Source organism: Pleurodeles waltl, chromosome 3_1 (assembly GCF_031143425.1).
Source record: "Pleurodeles waltl isolate 20211129_DDA chromosome 3_1, aPleWal1.hap1.20221129, whole genome shotgun sequence".
Classification (NCBI taxonomy): domain Eukaryota; kingdom Metazoa; phylum Chordata; class Amphibia; order Caudata; family Salamandridae; genus Pleurodeles; species Pleurodeles waltl.
This window is the reverse complement of record NC_090440.1, coordinates 1965851420-1965875674: the sequence shown is the minus strand read 5'-3', so window position 1 is coordinate 1965875674 and position 24255 is coordinate 1965851420. Positions and strand designations below refer to the sequence as shown.

Below are 24255 nucleotides of genomic sequence, written 5' to 3'. Positions count from 1 at the left end.
AAACACAGAATATAATACAAATGGTACAACATTACTAATCTAATTTAAATGTAACATATAATAATTTTGAATATATCAAATTAAGATTATTTATCTGAAATTCAAACTAAAACAAAATCCCACATAAAATAAAACAATCTATTTTTATTAGATATCAATAATTATTAAAAGTGATGCATATAATTAATTACAAGGCATTATTTAATTACATTTTAATATAATATAATGTTGCAAAAAGGTTATTACAATATTTTAAAATAAAATAATACATATGATTTACTTTTAGATAATTGTTTACCATTAACTCAAATATATTTAAATTTCCATGGACAGGTATTGCAGTATCAGTGATTGGCCATAGGCAGTGCTCTGCTTACTCCAGCACTGAGCTGGAGCACACTTACTATGATTTTGGGTCCTTTTTTACTGTAGTAGCTTTCAGAATACAGTTTGTGAACGGCAATGGTCTTACTCTTTTGCTGGTGGGTGCAAGACCACCCTAAACCTCTCCTTAACTCCTCCCTAATGCACAAACGTTGTTTACACAAACATGGCCTCATTGGAGTTGATGATAGAAAATCTACTCCCAAAAGAGCATTATTAATGTGAAGGCAATGCAAGCAAGCCACCGTTAAGTCAGATGCTTTTTTAATCAATATTCAGAAATACAAACCACTGTGGAAGATGATAAACTTACTTTGGCTTCTGTTTCTTCTCCACGGGACACCAGGCAAGGATTTCACAGGTCCCAGTGGCATTCATTCTCGTTTTCATGCAGCGTCCCGTTTTCACACCTGAAAAAAGGGCAGCCCTCATGTGTGAGAAGTGCATTCAATTAACAAATTAAAATAGCATTTGTTTCACTTTCTTCAAATCTTCCTTTGCTGTTCGTCCTGAACGCAATTTCTTGTGTTCATACTACTTATGTTCAAACATATAGATGTCTTTTTGAATAAAGTGAATGTTTATTTTATTAAAGTTTTTGGCTGTCTATGGACTTCTCTTCAGTTGAAATATAGGATTACCTTCATGGGGTGTGTAAACATTTTTTGTCAAAAGGGAAAACATGGGCTTTGCCTTGCTGGTGTAGTACATATGACTACACCTCTTCATTCTTTCCCCATGTCCTGCCCCCTGAATTTAAGGGGTAATAACTGTCACGGTCTGGGGTGGAAGAATGGTGGGATGGTGGCAGGGATTTGAGTATGATGAAGAAAGTGCTTCTAACCAGGTCCTACAGTGCCATACACACTTTGTAGGCAATGGCTGACTCTGACAGCCTTCCTTTGATAATCTTCACATGGCTGAGTCCTCCTGCCTCCTCTCATAAATAAAAACAAGACATAGGTGCAAGATGTGGGCATGGTGATTCCTAATGAGAATCACAAACACCCACCTTCTATTCCATCCTACAATGCAATATTCAAAGATGAGTTGCACCCTGGCAAGCTTTTCTTTAAACCTTACATAAACTGACTAGTGAGGCTTCCATAAATACCATTGACTGCCACTTAAAGCTTTAGCTAGGTTTGGGAACTCCTGTGATGGTTTGTTGTGTCCATTACTATTCCTTCTAGTCATTAGCATGCTTCTGCAATGCTTTAATAACCGCTCAGACATACCAGACAATGGCTTGAAACCATGCAGGTAAAAAACAGCCAAATATGATGATGACACGCTATTGTTCACTAGAACTCAGATAAAAAAATTCCAGTGCTATTAGATATTATCCGACAATAATCAGAGACTTTAGCTTATGGTTTATATAAAACATAGGGTGCATAAATAAGACAGGTTTACAGTGACAACCAAAATTTGTGAAATATCTTGGTATTTACCTCTCCATAGTCTTTAATTAATCAATTAGACACAATGAAAATAAGATTTAAGCAGAACTCAGAGACTTGTTATTTTCCTGTTCCTATACTGTGATGGGGAAGGCTAGAAGCCCATAAACTAGCTTATTTTGTCCAGTGTATTCACCCACAGACTTTGACTAAACTTGTAGTCCACTTTAGAAAGAATGTATTCTCTGATTACCAGGCTGCTCACCTAAGATCCATGATAGAATGGGAAAAATCTGGAAACAGGCAACAATGGTGTCTCATAGACTACTGAGTTGTGGCTACTCCCCTATGGCAGGTTCCTTGGCTACCCTAGGCACAAAGACAGTGGGGCCTACATTCTCTCCTCGTCATATGGGTTATCTATTGTTTTGTAACATATATTTTTTTTAACTCTGCCACAGCGCCCGGTGTCAGCTACCTGGCTTGAATACTGGGAGCTTCAAGCTGGGTAGGTGACACCGGGCGCTGTGGCAGAGTGAAAAACCTCTTAGGACCACAGTAACCTGTTGCGCACCCGATGGGGCCCATCCCCTACTATGAGGAGGGTTCCTGCGAAACACTGCAATACCCACTGTAGGTACTATGACAATTAGGATTAGGTAGGTTTTTTCTCGTCCTGATGAATCGCATTAGATCTTAGAGACTTATATAGCGAGAAACATGTTGACCTTTTTAGCCGTATAGGGGCTCCTATACCTGCTCACACTACACTCCCAGAATTCAGGGTAAGGTGTTTTTTGCAGGGGAGACAAGACCTTATTCTCTTTTCCCCTAATTACTTCTTGTTTTTAATCATGACAGAGGTTTAATACTAAATAAATTATCTTTTCTACCTCTAGCCATTTTTAACAGCATTTACCTTCTTTACCAATCCAATTTACTTCAACTGGCATTTTTCTACAACAAAAGAACTCCGGCAAAGAGCCCCCTTTGTGGGGCCCATCAGGCATTGCAGTGAGGGCCTGACGAGGAGCATTGCCTAATGATGAAGCATGTCACCTATTGGTGAGTGAGGGCTTTTGTTCCAGTATATTTGGATCCCAGAGACTTTCTTTTCTTGCCCCTGGGACTCAGCAGGGATCACACTTTTTTTTTTTTTTTTCTCTATTGGAACTGTGTATTCTTTGTTTTTGTGGCAATCTGTGAACACCTTGGCTGACCGATGTGTATGGGATCACAGCAGTGGGGGTGCGATCTATCAAGTTCCGTGTTAGAGACACAATTGAAGTCTCCTCTATCATAGTTTCCTGTGTGAGTTGTGGGCCTAGTGCATAGTCAGCTATATGTATACCCTGTCTCTTGAGTTGGGAGTAGACCTTATAGCGTTTAGCCATGCTGTTCAATCCCCAGACGTTCCACATCAGGAAATTGGAAGTTAGGGGGTGCCCCATGTGGTGTTCTTAATTAACGAGTATGTATCCCTCCGCCCTTGTGACCTACGTTTGGAAGTCATTGATGGCGCACACTTATGTATGAATGGATGCATTTGAGCAGATACGACCCCTGTGTTTGAACATGTGAATAACGAAACAAGTAACCAAACATCCTAACTCCCCTTCCCCAGGACCGGTATCACAACCATCCCCATCCAAACTTTCAATAACGTTTCCAAAATTTCAAATAGGGGGTCAGTGCAAGAAATCAGGAGCAGACTCCGCCGAGCATGCTCTCCACCACCTAGTGTTCCAGGATAGTTCTTTGTGCCCCAACCATTGTGTGGGGTGATTCTGCGCAGAGCCAGCGCTGACTATAGTGTTCTGAGGACTGATGTTTCAGCCCACACCGTCCTTAGTGAAAGACTCTTTGTGGTCTTCCACACTAAAACATTGTAAGGACTCCTTCGGTTCCAAGGTGTCGCCAGTAGTATTGGGCCCTCTCCCACTCTCCCGAGGTGGGCTGATGAACCAATGTGCCTTATAACAGGCCTCCGCTATATTATCTCGTCTGATGTGCCAGGGGTTACTTTTGGTGGAGGGTCAGATGTGTCCTGGGATGATACAGAGGCACTGCCAGACAATGAGTCACGGTCTGATAAAATGTTTGAGGGGTGGGACGATCCTGGCCTCTGTCTATTAAGGGACGCCGCTGTGTCCATTGCCTCCTGCATCTCCAACAATGCCCGCATTAGTGGCAGCGTTGCAGCCATGGTTGGTCGTTTTTTTTTTTTCTTTGCCTCTCACGTGAGTCTTGGTGGATTCTCGATGCCTTTGCCAGAGCTGGGAAAGTTGAATCCAGCCATTCCCATACCTGTTGTGGGGAGGTGAAAAAAAGTAGCACCTTATTGGTAGCGATCCATAATTTGGCAGGGAACAGCATAACATACTGAATTCCCTGTTCCCTGAGCTGTTTCATGGCTTCAGCGAATAATGCACTTTGTCGCTGAGTGTCTGTTGTGAAGTCTGGGAAGATCATTATGCAGGGGTCCCCTATCTTTATCTCTCCTTTCAATCTGGCCTGAGTGAGGATGTGATCCTGGTCTTTAAAGTGGAGCAGTTTAGTGACTACCGGCTGGGGTCTTGCACCCGGCGGCGGTGGCTGGGATGGCACTCTATGGGTGCGCTCAATCGCGAAGTATAGCGAGAGACCTTCAGGAGCCACTTCCTTGCGGATCCATTGTTCTAGGAATGCTGTCATATTTGCCGCTTTGTCTTCTACTTTTTCTGAGAGACCCACCAGTTCCAGATTGCTTCTTTGTGCCCTGTTTTCTGCATCTTCTGCTTGTGTCTCCAGGGTTTTGATGCAAGCTGTCATTTCAGACAAGGTTGTGTTCAGCTGCTGGAAATTTGGGGTAAGTTGTTCCAGGGACCTTTCGTTTGCGAAGACTCTGTCTGATAGGTGACGATGATCGTCCCTTAGGAGGTTCAGGTCAATGGCTATCGTATCTATTTTCAGCTCTAGGGCCTCCCAGAATGCCGCTATAGCTTGGAGAATGGTGTCAAGGGTTGTTTCCGGAGGTAAGTCCCGGTTTGGAACTGCCTGTCCAGCGCCATCTCCCTCGTCAGTTGGGCCCATCACGGCACAAATTCAGCTGCTCTGGTGGGGGGGCAGTCTCTAGTTACTGCCCCGGTGTATGGAGCGTCGCCCACAGCCTCTCACTCCGGGCCACTGCTGCTGCTGCACCACTCGTCCTCTCTCAGCCAGAGTCCAGCGCTGGCTGCACTGTCGACAAACGGAGGAGGGAACGCAGCACTGCTGCCCAGCCCTCCAGCCACGGCCACTCCTGTCTCCTCTGGCCACTCGTCTCCCCCACTGTCTCAGGCCGCTCCCTCCTTCAGCTGTGATCTTCAGGGCTGCTCATGGGGTTATGGGGTCTGCCTCATTCCGCCAGTCGCCGCTTCACGGGTCTCGATCCGACGCTCAGTCCGCTACACGCACGGGCGTGCCCGGCAGCTGCGCAGCTTGTGCTCAGTCCCAGAGCACCTTCATCGTTCTCGGCGTTCTCCTCCATGTCCCCTCCGGTCCGCCATTTTCTTCCACTGTTGGAGGCCTCAGTCGATCCGCGTAGGCCCAACAGGGCAGTTCCAGCCACTGGGTCTGCGCCAGAGCGACACAGATTGTATCTGCACCAGGAACCGGCGCTCTGGGCTGGAGCCGGATAGGCTGGGGATTGAGGATACTGGTTAATGTCCGGAGGCCACCAAGAGCTTTGCTCTAGGTGTGCTACTCCATCGGCCTCAAGCCATGCCTCTTGGTCATGTGGGTTATGTTGGTAATATGGTATAAGGCAGCTCGGACGACAGGACCGTCATTGTATCCATCCTTATACACACACATCTGTTTTAACACCGATTTTATGCCAGCTACTGAAACATGCATTTCACAAATGGCGGACCACAAGATTTTTCATGATCTTTTCACAATACTCAATAAAATTGTTTTTAGACCTGCAGAAACAATACAAGTTATTTGAGGGAGTGGTTTGCCTGTATACAAATACACCCTTGTGTCTTCCTTCCACATATCAAACAAGGGGCCACATGACCACTAACACCATATGAGAAGTGGATGAAAGAAGGCTACCATGAGCCCCATACAGTCTCAACGATTTATAAACACTTACTGGGACTATCTCCACAGGGGAATCAGACTTAAGGGTGAAACATCCTTAAAACAATGGGAAGATATATTCTAAAGCGCTAGGGTGGTAGCGCATAATGCAATCACCAGGGAAACACAATATAAGATCTTAACATACCAGTACATATTCCAGAGAAATTGGCAAAATGGAACAGACAAACATCAGACAAACATCAAACAGTGGCTGTGGAGGTTGAAGGGCCACAGGCACATTGCTACATCAGTGGTCATGTCCTAAACTGCATAGATACTGGGAGGCAGTGCTGGAGGAGATTGATAGAACTTTTGACATTTAGTTGCCCAGGGAACCTGTGGTGGTGGTATTGGCCATGCAATACAAGGGCGGAAGATCCCATAAATCCTTAAGGGGTAAACAATTAACAATGTTAACCATCACAGCAGCGAAAACGATCCTGGCTTTGTGAGTATTACAAAAGGTACCCATAATAGAACACAAACAGAAGTCATTCTTCATAGACTGGGTCCGCTGACCTCGATACTATCAAAAGAATATAGACACTTGCAATGTCCCCGATATTTAAAAGTGTTGCACCTCATTCACTCCGAACAGTCACAGAGAACTTCTCTGAGCAAATAGCAACAAGCGACTCAACAGCCTGGCATTTACTTTCCTCAAAGATGTTATACCGTCAACCCCTTTTGCAATCCCGTAGGGGGAAAGAAGGAGGAAGGGTGTTAGTTGGGGAATGGGGGAAATGCAGAAATTCAGATATGTTGATAAGGCCATGAATCACAGTTCCTTGCCAGTGTACGGATGCAGACGGTATTTGTCTTATTTAAATCACAAAAACAAAGCTCAGAGGATGTTCCTAAGATTAAGCATCGTTTTTTAAAAAAAAGACCAGCTCTGATCTCCTTCAGGGCTTGAGAGTGCTTTCTCTCCTGTGTTTCAGTCAGTCCTTGCACCAAGTACCATTTGCGTTTGGCACCTGGGTGCCTGCTGTTTGACACAGGCAATTGTAAGGGAGGTATGACTTGTTCCTGATCTTGATGAAACTGCATGTGTGCACTATTTGCCGCTATAGCTTGATCTGGCTGACTGCTACTTTCCTAGAGCGTTTTGAAATCAACATGGGCTCCCTCAATCCCCTATGCAGCTCGATACTTTCTTTCCTATTTTGTTACTGCACTGCCGTCAGCCTGGGTTGTTTCTTGGATATGCTGAGTGTCAAACTGAATGTTGGGAAGCTCACACACGTTTCTCAGCTTCCAGTGCGGATGCACCTCTCTCCCAGTCCAGTTGAACTACTGCCTTTCCTGGTGCAGATCTTATCAGTCTGTGCAGCTTCCTCAGCACACAGACCAGCAGCAGAGCACAGTGCTAATGTCACAACCATCAACTCCAGGTCAGATGTTGGTCAAGATTTTAACTGGTCCAGCTATCCTTTTACAGATATTTATTAACCGTATGGCTACATCTTCTGGATCTTCTTTTTGCAAGAGATCTCATGTAGAGTAACTGGACACTGACCTGGAGACTGCTACTGGAGGCCGCAAGGCCCTGCACCTAATCAGTTGCTACCACGAGGTCTTGGCCATGGCTTTGGAAGCACTTTCCATTGAGATCACAGAACCTCCACCTTGAACGAAAGCATCTGTGTGCTGGTGGCAGCAACCACAATACTACCGAGGCCTGCCCTCTCCATCAAATAAGAAGTTTTCAAACAGGCCCAAAAGATCAGCAGGAAGTATTTGTAAGAACTTGCATATCAAAGGCTTAGGACAACAGAGGAGGCACACAAGGAAAATTTAATTTCTCTCTCCTGGACCCTATCAGCTCAGACTGATGTAGTGATTGCTGATTCCACTGGGACAAGGAGGCCATGTGGCTCGAGACATACTGCAATAAAAGGCACCAGTCTGCTGGTTTCTTCCAGAGACAAGCTAATGCCAATGCCATCATGGCCAAGCGCTGAATCTGCTGCATCTTGACAAGTGTTCGACAGGTACACTTCCTTGCCCCTAGACTATGTTCATGCAGTGTACCTGCTCATGTTCATCATGGGCAACGAAGATGTGCAGCTAGTGCTGCTGCTGTGGTGAGACCTCATCAAAGCTATCACCGGGTCCATGCATTTGGCATTTGTGGCATGGAACGTAGAATTCAAGAAAGTAATTGTAGTACTTTTTGGTGGTAAGAATCTCCTTGATCCTTAGATGGATGATTTCCTGCAGCAGTAGAAGACATGTCTACAGTCAATATTATCCAATGCTCTCCAGTAGTTCCACCAAGGCCACCTTCATTCAACCAGCTGATCAAAGCCTTCTAATGATTCAAGGCCAGAGGGCTTTTTTGCATCAAGCCACTGGTTTGAGCCTGTTCTTCCTTCTTGAATCACTGGGTGAAGGGGAGATGACTCAGGGGGAAGATTAATCTTGCTCAACTGACAACTCAAGCAAATTACTTTTCTAAGGACAACCCCCCCATGTGACACCATCTCTTGAGGCCCACTCTACTTTACATCTGTGCTTATCATAGGTCTCAGATAACCACAGATAAAAGTATTGTTTTGGCGGTGGAGAGTGGCTTTGCTCTCGAGTTTCCATAGCTGTCATCATCTAGGATACCTCTGGGCTGGTCAGTATTCCAAGAATGTCTACATTAGGAACTGAGGCTGCTCTTTCTAGAACCAATGGAGCTGGTCAAACCAACAGAAGTGGAGCAGGGATACAACTCACATTGTTTTATTATGCAGGAAAAAGGGAGGTGGGCTCTACCCTGTGTTAGACCTATGCGATATAAATGTCTTTCTCCTCAGGAGAAGTTCAAGTCGCTGAAGTTGTCTCAAGCCTTGAAGCTGTCCAAAGCAAATGGCTGGGTTCAGTGGTAACTCTAGGAGGACCTACACAATAATCTGTCTCCAGAAGCTGATGTAGACTTGATCCCAAGCTCCTGCGTCATTCATTTAAGGGTAATACGTTGTATTTCATGTTGACTCTCCCTTTCCTTTCCTGGTAGGCAGTGTTGTAGGCTTGATTACGGGAACAATTTTTACTATGGATCTGCCAAAATATGTTTTGCCACCTCCGGCTGGATAAAGAACACTACAATGTGACTGCTGACTTGCCTCAGGAAATTGACTAGGTTTTCTCAGGACAAGAGTGATGTTAAAGCCCCCAAGAATTAAATATAAGACCACTTTACCAATAGTCACTTAACTTTGTGTCGCCTACATTCAAATGCAATGTCCTTTGGAGCTCACTAAGATCAGATAGTCTGGCCCATCTTTAAGTGCAATTTAGCTGGATTGTCAGGATCGGAGACAAAGGCACTTCAGTGGGGGTGGCTGAGCTATGGAACTTTCTCCCTCTTCATTTTCGCTCAGAATCACTTTTACTAAAGTTCAGATAAACCTTAAAAATTGGCTGTTTTAATTGTAACCTCCCCACCCTAGTGTCATCTGTGTTTTGTAGTTTATTCGCTGCTGGTAGCATGAAACTTCACGAGGAGCACTTTATAACTAGAATGAATCAACATAACATTAAAAAACAATTTAAGAAGCTGCTGGTGACTGATTTAGGAGGATCAGCATGCACATACTCTTGGGTTTTTAAAGTATGAAATAATGGAATTGAAATAATCTCAGGGTCCATCTGGCCATGGAGAATCAGGTATTTGATTGTGTGAAACACTGGAAGATTAGAAATGCAGCATTGGTAGAGTAAATGAAAGAGAGACTCTGGATAATGGCTTGTGATCCATTGGCTGTCCTATCAAGGTTTGTGCTATCGTAGGAAAGAACAGAAGGAAAATCACCTCTATGAATAGGTTGTCCTTTAGATTCTTGGTCAGTGTTTCTCCTTTATCTACTTCGACAGGTGAAACTGGAGGTGGATAGAGAAGAGTGCCTTGAATAGAGAATACACATAAGCATCAGGTGACTGAGTTATGTGTCTTACATTAGCTGTCTCATGGGTGCTTTTTTAGCATGGCTTAGCTTCCGACAGTGTGCTCCCACAGTCTGTAGCTGGTGCCTAGATAATCCTGGAGCATCTTGACTGATATCTCAGATCTTAGCTCAGTGGCTGCTTTTCTCATGTTTCCTGTCTCTAGACGTGTGCGCAAGGTGTTCTTTGTTGGGTGACACAGAATCATCATATTTTCGTTAAGAATGTTTTCCCCATTTAGTTTTCTTCATAGCACAAAAAATGAAACTATAATCTACTGGAGTTCGCCTGCCCACATGTGATGATCCAGCTTTTTACTAGGCCTGGGTGGAGTTCACTGAGTCTGACTTCACGGAATTCCACGGTGTTGAATAAAAACTCTGTGACCCGTGGAGTCCTGAATGTGCCCGATCTCGGACGTGCTAAGCAGGGGCCAGTTTAGCCAGGCCCAACCCAGCCTAGCGCTTCCGAGTTTGGGCGCATTTATGAGGGCCATTGGTAATAGGGTCTTCCAGGGGGTCCTTCTTTCCTCGTCGTCGTCTCGCCTCCCTCTGACCTCTGCTCCCGGGCTCCGGTGTGCGCTGCAGCCCAGTTATTTGTTGTGTTGTGTCTGCGCTTGCGCTGTGAAGCCCATAACTGGGCTGCAGCGCACCAGGTGAGCTCTGCTCCACTGGCGGGGCTAGCTGAGTTTTTGACTAACTTCAAGTTCCAAGCGAAGCATGGAGTTCCAAAAGCTGCTTGGGCTGTTTCTGTGTCACTGTAATATCTAAAGACTTAGTGCACATGTATGCAACACATCTAGGTTCAACAGATGTGTGTTGGTAGTTGTGTTCATGTTAGCATAACTCTAACAAGATACCACCAGATACCACCCTGATCATTCCACCCAAAACGTTCTTGTTGAGAGCATTTTGCTGCACCACCCATTGTGATATAAAATGTTTGCTTGAGGCCTGTGGCAACTGGCACAAGGTGCTCATATCACTAACATGAGGCCGAGTTCCGATTACCCGCTCAAAATGTTACACTTGCTACACACATCTGCAAAGTGGACCGGGTATGATTCTTCTGGCTTTCTGGCTCAGTATTTAAGCTCTTCAAAGACCCTGGGAGCATTGTTCAGTGTGATTCCAGTCCTCGGTGTCCAGCAGTTCAACCTTCCACAAATACAATGAGAGAGGGGAACATCCACAACAGACCCCTGAAATAATTACTGGTGACCTTGGACTACCTAGAGTTTGCTGAGGATATGAAGTCCTACACAGCTCCTCTTACAGGTAATGAGGGGCTGAATGCATGTTTATTTTAAGCAGGAGAGGCCTATATAGGTGTGGGGATTGAGGCACTGAATAGGTACAGGTCTTTCACTTCTCTCCCTTCTCCTGAATGGCCAGGGGGTCATTTGACAGGTGCACTACTGACTTCCAAACTTAAACTACTAGCAAGCTGCGTGAAAAATACAATACAATAAATATTGACATTCGAAAGACCTTTACACTTACAAGCAGCTGAATATGCAATACCACAACTTCATCTTGAGCAGTTTTGCTGTGGGTTGTGCTGGCTCATCCCTGTTTTGCCTGTACTGTGCTCCATATAAACAACAGTACCTCTCCAGCTTGAATACAAAACAGCAACACTGCAGTAAACTGACTAGATCAGCAAGCCCCCAGTTTGTTGCATCGTTAAATCTCTGTCTAGTCTTATAAAAGCGAATGCAAAGAGTGCAAAATCAATAGAACCCTTCTTAGAGATCCCTTCACCGATAGGTCTTGCAGGATATTCTGTCCTAGGCACACGAAGTGAAAGAAGAGCTGTACACTGAAGGTGCTGAGCCCCATGAAAACTGTATGGCAGCTTATGTAATGAAAAACCGAAGCTGGCAAAGCTTTTACCTTTGACAATGTTTTTGTCAGCCATTTTTAGATTTAGGGCCACAAGTACGACCATTTTGTTTTGTGACTTGCAATTTGCGATTTTTTGCGAATTGCTAATTGTGACTCGCAAACCAAAATGTACAATTGCGTCAATCACACTGTTTGCGATAACAATCACAGGGATGGTGGCCTGCTGGGGTCAGCAGACCAATATGTCTGTGATTGCTTTGTCAATAAAGCATTTTTTTTAATGCAGCCCGTTTTCCTTAAGGGAAAATAGGATGTATTTAAAAAACAAAAATGAACAGTTACCTTTTTATTTTTACAGAGTAGGCAGTGGCCCATATGATACCGACTCGCAAAATAGGGATAGTACATCCAACAAGATCATTTTGCTATCGCAAAAGACAATTTTTGCAATTTGCGGCCTCAAAATCGCGTTGTAGATCTGGCCCTTATTTCATTATGTTTTATTTCCACAACTCAGCTGGATGTTATTTTGGGCATTGTTTTTCTTTATTTGAAGGCGTTTATCTATTCTTCTTACCAGAGGCATGTGTCTATTTCAGCCCACGTAGGATTTCTTTTTTGGGGTGGGAGGGTGCTTTGATCCAGACATCCTTCTTTTCCTTACCTGCAGTGTCTATCAGTTTCAGCTATGGTAGACTTCCTTTCTTACCTGGACATTGCTTAGTTTCATGCCTTATAAACTTGTTTCATTGTCTGAATATTTCCTCTGACTGTTTTAGCCATATCTGGAGTCCTTTCTTATTTGGGTATTGATCTTTCTCAGCCAGTGTGGTGTCCTGTGCTCCTTGTCCATATTGCTGTGAGCACTACTCTGATTTTGTAAAATGTGAACAGTGATATCATGTTCTCAAGGTTTCAACAGTGTAATTGGGGCACAGCCCATGCATGCTGCTAGGCATTGCTACATCACTGTTCATAGTCGGGTTTATTCCTTACCGACATAAAGGTATTTACCGCATCCAGTAGATCCCCTTACCCTTGGGTGTACTCAATACCGCCTGTTCCAGGTTTTTCACTTGAAATAGAGGCATAAAATGCAGGATTGGCATTTGAAGCACCAAATTCTACGTTTTACCCTTTTTCTGGGACTTTTTGTCTGATAAAAGTCAGCAGGTTATCCTGGTGAAATCAATCAGGGGAATAAGTGGGTTTGTGCTAATTATAGCACAATTTATAATTTAAATTCTTGCACAAAATCTGACTGGATTTAGAGGCCTGCTCGTACAGGACACCTTAATGGCCGTGCTCCATGCTAGCCATCCTCGGCGTCCTTGCCGATCTGGGGCACTGGCATGGGACATACTCCAGTTCTATTTAGTTCTACAGCATTTGCTGAATGGCATCTGCTGGCCAACCTCCCTGGGAATTAAACGTTCATGCCCACGAGTTCTGGATGATCCTTTCTGTGGAATGATATGATCGTGGTACAACACTGGACAACCTTCGACAATCTGTGCACAATTAGAAACAAAGGTGAATCTTCCCAATGTTGAATCTTTTAATCAATATAAATCGACAAAATAATGAGAATCATCTTTGTTTCTAAAATATTATGTGCCTAAAACATAGAACGAGTCATAGTCAAGAGCCCATCGTTCTCCCCTGGTTGATAGTACAATTGTAGATCTCTATTATTACAGTTATTTTGGGATCTGCATCTTAGTTAGACAACAACACAAGCAGGCCATTACCCTGGCACAGCCACAGGAGAAAGGAGGCCTGAAATGTAGGCTTGTGGGGGTAATGGCCATCTCTACTTTGAGAAACACTGCGATTTTGTATGAAAACGTTTAAAGCTCATTAGCAGGCTCAATGAAATGCTAAGGTTAGATCATCGAATCAGAAAACCTAGATATGTATTTAAATGTACAGTGTAGACTCCCGGTGAAGGTACCATAGCACTAGGACAAATACTCATTCACAGACACAGATTAGCAAGCAATGGCAAAGCCAGTAGTTCTGGCTTTCGCAAGCTGATACAATGGTTAATCATCTCAAGTACATATCACAAAAATTAATTTAAAAAAACAAGCCAAAAAAAGCATGCTGCTGACTTAGGGCCATCACTAGTGATGTGCCACTTTTCTTGCAGAGCCCTTGCATCCCCTAATGCCACCATGGTAGCGCTGTATTTACAATATGGCGCACCATGGCACATGTTAGGGGCAATAGCGTCAGTTTTTATGACGCTATTGTGACGCTTTACTGGATTAGCGTTAAAAAAAATGATGCTAATCCAGTATAGTGTTAAGAGGCCCATTGAAATCAATGGAAGTTTCATTTTAACGCCTGCTTCAAGAGCAGGCATTGAAAATGACGCAACAGAATCTTGTAAATTCCATTGCGCCATTTGCAGCGACCCTCTAACGAGGGAATGCCCCCTTTGAATACCTTATGCAGATATTATGAATGATGTGTCGCAAAGAAATGAAGGAAAAGTAGAGGGTCCCTATGCGAATAGGGAGAGAGATTCCGGGAAATATACACTAAGTAAACAGTACATCACTCTCCTATTAATTCCATATCAAAACTGGTTGTCAAAAAGGCCTTAACTGATATTCAAAACATTTATTAATCCAAACACTGGTACATGTGTGTATATATACACCATTGTTTTCAAACTATACACTTTCTAAAGTAGACCATCAACATCTGTCCACTCAGACGACCCTCAACACGAGACCTTCACAGATAAACATATAAATCAACACATAAGGACCATGCACAATAGAGTGCACATAAAACAAACATATAAACAGATATATATAAACAAATCTCAAATGTAAATATTAGATAAATGACAAATCAAGACATCACACTCATATATGAAAACATTTTTTAACATTCTCTCCAGTAGTGAGCTTTGCACAAGTCCAATTCATAGATATATATATTTTTTTTATAAACATATTTTTATTGTTTTAAAAACTTGACATACATTGTTATTCTTTGGGCATGTCCCAACAACTATTGACATAGTACATGATACACAGTAATGTTAATTTGTGAAGTTGTCTCGTATTATTTACCATAAGTGTATACATTTTTGTTAGCATATTACATTATCGGCACATGTCCATTGGTATATTTTCATCCTGTGTAACTCAAAACATTTAACTTTTCTATCCTACTTGTTATTTTTAACTTGACATTGTGTTCTTGTGTTTGTAGGGGGTATCAGCCTCTGTGTAGTAAACTGTAACTGATTATCTTAGCCTCTGTGTCCCTATGTGATATATATTGTTTGAGGACTGTTCCTTTTCCATTACTCGTGTTAAGTGATCCCACGTTATTAGTGTGTTTCTACTTGTGACGGGTTACTGGCATCAGTAATCTTGTTCTTTCTGCTGTGGCTGCTTACCGGGGATTTTTATATATCTTACTCTGGGTCCCTTCTTCATCACATATTGTCACAAATATGTCCAACAGGTCATCCCAGCCTTGAGCCATAGGATAGCCTCGCAATCCTCTACCCTCTTCCCTTCTGAGGGCGACACTCTCTGCCCTTCCCCATTCTATCACTGCTGTACTCCATTGGGTCACCGTGGGGGCCATTGTGGCCTTCCAACGGCTGGTTAATAGGCATTTTGCCAGTATAAGTGCCAGGTTTATCAGCCTTGGGCGCACTTTCCTTTTTCTGGAGTGTGGGAGTAGTACAAGCATGCAGACCTCCACCATTCGCTATATAGTGCTTCCCGTTATTTTTTCTAATATGGTGTGCACTCCATTCCAGTATTGGGCTATGCCTGGACAGCTCCAAAGCATATGTAGGAGTTCTGCCTCTTCCACCCCACATCTGGGACGTTTTGATGACACTTCGGGGTATAGTATATGTAACTTGTGCGGTGTGAGGGATGCTCTATGTAGTATAGCATATTGAATAAACTTAAATCTTGTGTTACGGGATATTTGACTAGGGTATTTTAGTATTGTAGCCCACTCTTCCTCAGGTAGCTCTTTGTCAATGTCTGCCTCCCACTTAGTTTTTAGTGTTGTCAGGGGTTGTAATAAATGGACTCTGAGTCCCCTATAGAGCCATTTTATTAAGTGTGTACCGTGGCCTACGGTGTGTATAGTATGTATAAGATCATGCATAGGGGGTTCCATGCTATCCGGGGCCCAGTGTTTCTTTACATAATGTGTGATATTGGCATGTAAAAGAAAAAGAGAAGATGACAGGCTGTGTTCGTGTATATAATCAGTATGTGTGAGCAAGTGCTTGTCTTTAAACAGTGAACCGACTGTATCAATCCCATCTTGCGTCTATCTTTGTAATTGGACACAGGTTAATACACCAGCATTGACTGGTAATCCCAACAGCAGTATATTAGGAGAGTAAGGGATTGTGTTAGCTGTGTATTTGAGCGATAATTTCCAATACTGTAAGGCCACTCGTAGTAGGAGTGGTAGCTTCTCTGGGGCCTGGGATCCTGGACACAGCAAGGAGTGTATGCTGCCCTTGTCCAGCATTGTTTGGGTGTACTCTATTTCCTGCAGATTTTGTCCGGCCAGCCAATATGCCATCCATTGAAGTTGGCTTACTACACAGTAGGCCTTGAAATCTGGTGCGCCCATACCCCCCGTTCTACAGGCATCTGCAGCTTGGCCAGGCTGATTCGGCGCCTCCCCTTCCCCCAGACAAGCTCAAGCAGCATAGAGTGGAGTGCTTTAAAGTAAGTCTCTGGCACCTTCACTGGCAAATCCGTAAAGTAGTACAAAAGGTGGGGCAACATCACCATTTTGGCCAATGCTAGTCTGCCTGCAATTGATATTGGCAGTGCTATCCAGAACTGGATCTGCGGCCTAAGTGTGGTCATCGCTCTTCTTAAGTTACCTTCTAGCAAATCTGTCGGGGTACGATAGATTTGTATACCGAGGTATCGTAATGTATTTGCAGCCACTTGTAGCTGTTTATCACCAAATGCCATTACACTACCCACATCTGATCTATAAACGGCAAATGCTATAGATTTATCAAAATTTATGGCCAACCCGGATGGTGGTGTGAACTCCTGAAATATCTGCCCAACGGTGTCTGGGTTGTGCTGGAGATATTTTATATATAATATAATGTCGTCTGCTTATAATGATCCTGCATGCCTCGTATTCGCTATGTCTATTCCCCAAAATTCGCCATCTCGTCTCAACTGTTGTGCCAAAGGCTCTATCGCCAGGACAAACAGCAGGGGGGATAGAGGGCATCTCTGCCTAGTGCCTCTGTAAACATGGTAGGAGTCAGAGATGTTCTGTCCTGTGCGTGCTCTAGCTGTTGGTGCATCGTAAAGTTGTCTGACCCAGCGCATTTAATCTTGAGCGACCTTAAATCATGTAATCCCAATTTAAGGAGTCAAACGCTTGGCGGAGGTCTAATGAGAGACACCCCACTCGTGGGTACCTTCCCTTGGCAGTGTCCATCACATGATATAGTTGGCGGATGTTTAGGGAGGGGCTCCGGGATGGAACAAATCTAGATTGATCCGTGTGTATTAGTTTGTTTATAAAACTGAGGAGTCTTTGTGCTAATATTTTTGCTTGTAATTTAGATTCTGTATTTAGTAGGGACAGTGGTCTGTAGGATGAGATATCAGTTGCAGCCGTTCCCGGTTTTAGGAGTGAAGTCCCTATTGCCTGCTTGATAGTGTCTGAGAGGTGTACTATTGATAACAAGGCTTGGTTTAGCTTTTCTAGATGTGGGGCAAGCTGTGAGCTGTATAGAGAATAAAATTTGGACGGGAGGCCATCTGATCCTGGCGTTTTATTACGTGCCATACTTTTAATAGTTTCCCATATCTCCCCCTGCATTATCTGCGCTCCTAACTTCAGCCTGGCCTCCTCGTTGAGTGTTGGTAGTTCAATATTAGCTAGAAAGGAGTCGATTTTTGCCCGATCCATTACTGATGGGGCTGAATATAGTGTTGTGTAGTAGTCTCGAAATGCTGCGTTGATCCCCAATTGTGTGGTTATATTATCTTGTTGTGGTGTGTTGATACGTAGGATGGGAGTAGGCGATAACTCCTCTTTCATAAGGCGCACCGGGAGTGTCCCTGCTTTGTCCCCTTTGCTGTGCGCACGCTCCCTGTAGTTAGCATATTCAAATTTCCTTAGCTTTTTGATGAGTTCTGCATGTTCGGCCCTGGCTTCCCGCAACTGCTGAACTTTAGGGGGTTGTAATATTGACTCTTTTTCTAGTAAGCCTAGCCGGTCCTCTATTTGTTTGAGCTCTCTTGCCAGTACCTTCCACACTCCTGATGATGCCCCCATCACCGCACCCCTCACCACTACTTTAAACGCCTCTCATTCCATCAGCGGAGAGGACACTGAGCTAGTGTTGTCGTTAAAGAAGTTTGTGATCATCTCATTTATTTCTTTCCTCAATACAGCGTCATCCAATACCGATGGCTGCAGGCGCCACGTGGGGATTGGTGTAGATAGTCGCCCCCATATCAGGGTCATCTCTAAAGGGTTATGGTCTGATAATGTTTTTCCCAGGTATGTAGCCTGGGTCATCTGTGCCAGTAGCGATGCCGTGCAGACCATACGGTCTAGTCTCATGCGTACTTTGTGTGGGTACAAGTAAAAGAAATACTATCTCATACCGACATTTCTAGCCCGCCATATATTTGTTAGTGACCAGCCGTGTAACCAATTTCACAGAATGTCTGCTTGTCTCTGTGCATTAGTGCCGGATAATTGGGGGGTAGTGCGGTCCACTGCAACATCCAGCAGTGCATTGAAGTCCCCTCCCAACACCCACGGGATATGTGCCCATTGTAATAGTACCCTTGACAGGCATTCCAGGAAGGTGTCTTGACTGCTATTCGGAGCATATATGCTACCTAGTACTATAGATTTCCCATCTAGGTTACCCCTAATCAGGACGTACCTACCCTCATCATCTATCTTGGTATTCGTTACCTCAAATTGTACTCGAGCCCATATCCACACAGCCACTCCTCGCAAGAATGTGGAATATGTTGTGTGTAGGAATTGTCCCCGCCATTTTTTGCAGAGTTTTGTCGCCTCATGGGTAGTAAGGTGAGTCTCCTGCAGATAGGCAATGTGTGTTTTTCTGCGATTTAATTGGGCCAATATTCTATGTCGCTTTTGAATAGATCCCATTCTTCGTACATTCCAGGTGATAATATTGTACTCACGTATTGAAGCCATTCGGGGGTACTAACATAGTTATCGATCTCTTAGCCCACCTCAGCCTATGCTCCCCTCGATATACTATGTATGGTGTGTATGTTGATGTCGATCATTTGAAATAGTAAACGGTGTCAGTTATTAACCTTAATAGTAGGCAAAGCCAAAACCGGCTTTGCCAAACTTTTTTGCAATACAGAACCATTATTGCATAACACTGAGAAAGAAACAAACAAAAAAAAATAATAATATTCAAGGAGCCTACGCAATGGGGTTGTACAAGATGTGCGTTCAGTAGTTCTCGCCCATGTCCAACGGGTTTCTCTGTGTGCAGTGAAGATCGAGGAGCTCAACCGCCTGAGCCCGCCATTTGGGAGGGGGTTATGTTTTCCACAAAGATGGGTGCATAGTCAATGATAATGTGGAGGATTTGTCTATTAGAGGTCTTGTGCTGTCACTGGGATGATGGAGGGAAATAACGTCTGGCTTCCCTCTGAGTCAGACGCTATGGTGCTATCCATTGACGAGACAACTCCATGCGGAGAGGAGTCTATTCCTTGCATAGAGTATGCTGACTGTATTGCATCATTTTGACCTTCCAGTACTTGTAGAAGTGTTGGGCCTGTTTTTGTCCGCATCAATTGTAGTCTGTTTCGTTTGTCCCTGCGGGGCTGGTGGGACTGTTTCGGAGGAGGAGCATCACTTTGCTTATCAGGCTTCGAGTGCGGGAAGCTCTCATCAAGCCAAGCACACACTAAGGGGGTCATTACAACATTGGCCGTATAAGGCGCTTACCGCCATGCAGAAGACCGCCAACACACCGCGGCGGCGGCGGGAGCCCGCCACAGCTAATATGACACACATCACGGAATCCGCTGAAATTCAGACACCCACACAATCCCGCCACACCAAAGGTCAGCGATAAACATGCGGAAACAAATCCTCCACCTCCACGCCAACAGAAACACGCCCTTGCTATTACGACCCACGAATCCACGCAGCGGTCTTTCAACCGCGGTATTCCATTGGCGGTACACACCGCTGCACTCAAAATACACACACAGCTCCAAAACACCGCCACATTGGACAATTCCAAATACACACACCTGATACACATACAAACAACACTCCCACACACCCAACACAATATAAAACACACACCCATATCACCCACAAACCCCTACGACCCAAAATTAGAGAGAAGGCCAAAGAGAGACAGCACAGAATAGAGAACCCCATCACACAGAGGCACACTACACCATCACCCACACAACATCCACGCACAAAACACCACATACCACTACACTCACCACACTCATCACCACATACACCACCTCACACATCACACACACCACCCCATGGCATGCCAAAGACATCCCCGCTTTTCCGAAGAGGAGCTCCGGATCATGGTGGAGGAAATCCTACGGGTAGAGCCACAGCTATTTGGCTCACAGGTACAGCACACATCCATAGCCAGGAAGATGGAGCTATGGCAAAGAATAGTCGACAGGGTCAACGCTGTGGGACAGCATCCAAGAAATAGGGAGGACATCAGGAAGAGGTGGAACGACCTACGGGGGAAGGTGCGTTCCACGGTATCCAGGCACCACATCGTGGTTCAGCGGACTGGCGGCGGACCCCCACCTCCTCCCCCACAACTAACAACGTGGGAGGAACAAGTCTTGTCCATCTTGCATCCTGAGGGCCTCGCAGGAGTCGTTGGAGGAACGGACACTGATAAGTCAAATCTTAACAATCATATCCCCCACCTTACCTGCATGCTATCACACACCCCCACCCTCACACCCTTCCCTATCACCCTAACTCCTCACTAATGTACACATAACACCAACCACCCATCCCAACCCCAAGACCTGCATGACACAACTAAGCATGGATACCCATCACTAAAGCATGCCCACTGCACATACCCAGAACACCCCCCAACCATCAGCACACAAGCCCCCACACAGGAATGCCTGCACTGGTGTACACGCACACCCAACCATTGCACACCATGAAACACACACATGCAATAATCATGTACTTATACCCCCGCAGGAACCCGAATGAACGTCACCACACCAGAGGGTCCAGACAACACCACTCCACCCCCAGAAGAGGCCCACAGTGACGACAGCAGCTCTGCCCTACTGGATCTTGATGACCAGCCCGGACCATCGTGGGCCTTAGGACAGTCGGTTCCCCTTGCCCAGCCACAGCCCAACACCGAACTTCCTCCCTCTGGTAACACCAGCACAGCACCCACCCAGCGGGCCCATACCTCCCTAGCCAGGACAGGTCAATCAGCGGTGTGTGCACCACTACAGGGCACCCAGGCTAACCCAACACCCCAACAACAACAGGGACCTGGGGGCAGTGGTAGTGGGCACACGGTCCAGGGGACGGAGGCACAGGAACACAGGGGAACTGGGAGGGCTGCTGTGCGACAGAGGGAGGACAGGCCAAGGGAACCTACTCTCAACGAGGCCCTCTCCTCCATCATGGGAGCATACCACCACTCCCAGGAGACGATGGCAATGGTCCTGGACAAGTTGCAGGAGACCCTGCGTCTGCAGGAGGAGCAGTATTTGGGGTTCAGGGAGGAGCTCAGTACCATTGGCTCCGCCCGGGGCACCATTGTAGGGGTGCTGGCGGACATTCAAAAGACCTTGAGGGACACCGTGGCACTCCAAGGGGCCCCTGACACTAGCCAGGATGATGAAATGCCCACCACCTCCGCCGGCGCTAGTGGACAGGACGCCCCACCACAGGACCAACACACCAGCACCCCACCCCCTGCAGACGGACAACCACCACGAAAGCGGTCCCTGAGATCCAGGAACAGGACAGAGCAAGATGGCAAGACCCCCGCCCGGAAATAAGACCACCCTGATTGTCCCCCCACTGTACCACTTTGTTACCCTGTCCAAATCGGAACTGCCCCAGCTCCACTTCCAATGGCCAGATGTGCAATGTACCTGTGAGACTAATAGACTGGACTCTGCCATGGACATTCTTCCACCATAACCCATCCCCATTTCACAACCCCCCTTCATTGTTATGCACTTAAATAAACACCCTTGAAACACTAATAAAACTGGAGTCAGTCAATGATTTTGAACTTTGTATTGTCAATTATAGTGTCAAAAATGGTTACCCATTGGAAGGCCAACATACCAATGCCACACATCACAAGCCTTTCAAGGGTGCAAGCTGTTGACACGTAGGTTACCACATTTGTGAAACTGAAATGGAAGGGGATAACTCAGTTAACAAATAGTGAGTGAAATGTAGGTACAGGATAGAGGTAGACGTGTGAAAGTTAATGTTATGTTAAACCTGAAAATGTACTCACCTGTGTCTCACTGGAAATATTGCTGTATGACTGACTCCCTGTTGTCGTTTTCTTCTTCATCAGCTTCATCCTCATCACTGTCCACAGGCTCCACAGGCTCCACCGCTGCTACAACACCGTCATCTGGATCATCCTCCTGCAGAAAAGGCACCTGGCGTCGCAATGCCAAATTATGGAGCATGGAGCAGGCGATGATGATGTCGCACACCTTCTTCGGTGAGTAGAATAGGGACCCACCTGTCATATGGAGGCACCTGAACCTGGCCTTCAGGAGGCCGAAGGTGCGTTCGATCACCCTCCTAGTCCGCCCATGGGCCTCATTGTACCGTTCCTCTGCCCTGGTCCTGGGATTCCTCACTGGGGTCAATAGCCAGGACAGGTTGGGGTAACCAGAGTCCCCCAATAGCCATACACGGTGCCTCTGGAGTTGACCCATCATATCAGGGATGCTGCTATTCCGCAGGATGTAGGCGTCATGCACTGAGCCAGGGAACATAGCATTTACCTGCGAGATGTACTGGTCTGCCAAACAAACCATCTGGACATTCATCGAATGATAACTCTTCCTGTTCCTGTACACCTGTTCACTCCTGTGGGGGGGGACCAGAGCTACATGGGCCCCATCAATGGCACCTATGACGTTCGGGATATGTCCAAGGGCATAGAAGTCACCTTTCACTGTAGGCAAATCCTCCACCTCAGGGAAAATGATGTATCTCCTTACGTGTTTCAGCAGGGCAGACAACACTCTGGACAACACGTTGGAAAACATAGGCTGGGACATCCCTGATGCCATGGCCACAGTAGTCTGAAATGACCCACTTGCAAGGAAATGGAGCACTGACAGCACCTGAACGTCAGGGGGGATTCCAGTTGGATTGGTGACATCAGGTCTGGCTCCAACTGTGTACATAGTTCCTGGATTGTGGCACGGTCGAACAGGTAGGTCACGATCAAATGTCTCTCTTCCATTGTCAACAGGTCCACCAGCGGTCGGTACACCAGCGGATTCCGCCATCTTCCAATATGTCCCAACTGACGGTGCCTAAGAAGGACAACAGCGAAGAAACTGTCACCATTCCTCCAGGTATGTACCCACAGTCACACACAAGACTACAACAGACAATTAACCCATCTGGGAAATGTTTTGAGTGTAGGCCTCGGTATGTGTGACGCAGTAGTAAATGAAGCCATGTGGGCCCCTGAAATGGCGGCTGCCTGACCTCTAAACTGGGACAATGGAATTGTGGGGTAACTGCGCTGGCGTTGGACACCGTCGCGGTAGGCGGTCGTAGAGTGCGGAGCAATGCTGCATTGGTTAACATTGGACCCTCTGGGTCCCAGGAGCCAATGAACAGGTGCGCTGGCGGTGATGATGCGCCCCGCGCGGACGTCACCGCCGCGGACGTCACCACCATTTTCTATCTCTTCAATCACTAGATACCTGACCTTCGACAGGAGAGGACCTACACTGCTAGTGCTGCTGTGACCTCGGTCTGGAAGCGACGATGGCTGCTGCGTCTGGGGAAAGGGCCCCTGCCTTCACTGCACAGGAGTTGGAGAAACTTGTGGATGGGGTCCTCCCCTAGTACATGCTACTCTACAGTCCTCTAGACCAACAGGTTAGTACACAGGGAGCACGTTGGATGGGCTAGGCCTGGGTGGACAGGGCTGGGTGGGAGAGGGAAGGGGGCAGAGTTCTTACAACAGAAATGAATGGGGATGAATGGGCCACATGGACAGAGTTGGGAGGGGGCCACTCACATTGACGGTGCAGTAGGTAATGACTGTTCCTCTTTCCTTGTGCATGTCATGTAGGTCAGCGCCCACCAGAAGAGGGACATTTGGCGTGCCATCACCAAGGAAGTCCGGACCCTGGGGGCCCACCAGAGATGGGGCACCCACTGCCGTAAGAGATGGGAGGACATTCGCCGCTGCAGCAAGAAGACGGTGGAGGCTCAGCTGGGGATGGCCTCCCAACGTGGGAGGGGTGCCCGTCCCACCATGACCC

The 24255-nt window shown here is 45.9% G+C and overlaps 1 protein-coding gene across 3 annotated transcripts in view; it reads right to left on the bottom strand.

The window, feature by feature from the left end:
* P2RX5 (purinergic receptor P2X 5) overlaps nt 1-24255 on the bottom strand; it is a 428476-nt gene that overhangs the window by 105638 nt on the left and 298583 nt on the right. For all 3 annotated transcript variants that reach the window (XM_069226337.1, XM_069226338.1, XM_069226339.1), the window contains one exon: nt 698-794. In XM_069226337.1, the coding sequence (XP_069082438.1) occupies nt 698-794 (97 nt within the window). The remainder of the gene's footprint in view (nt 1-697; nt 795-24255) is intronic.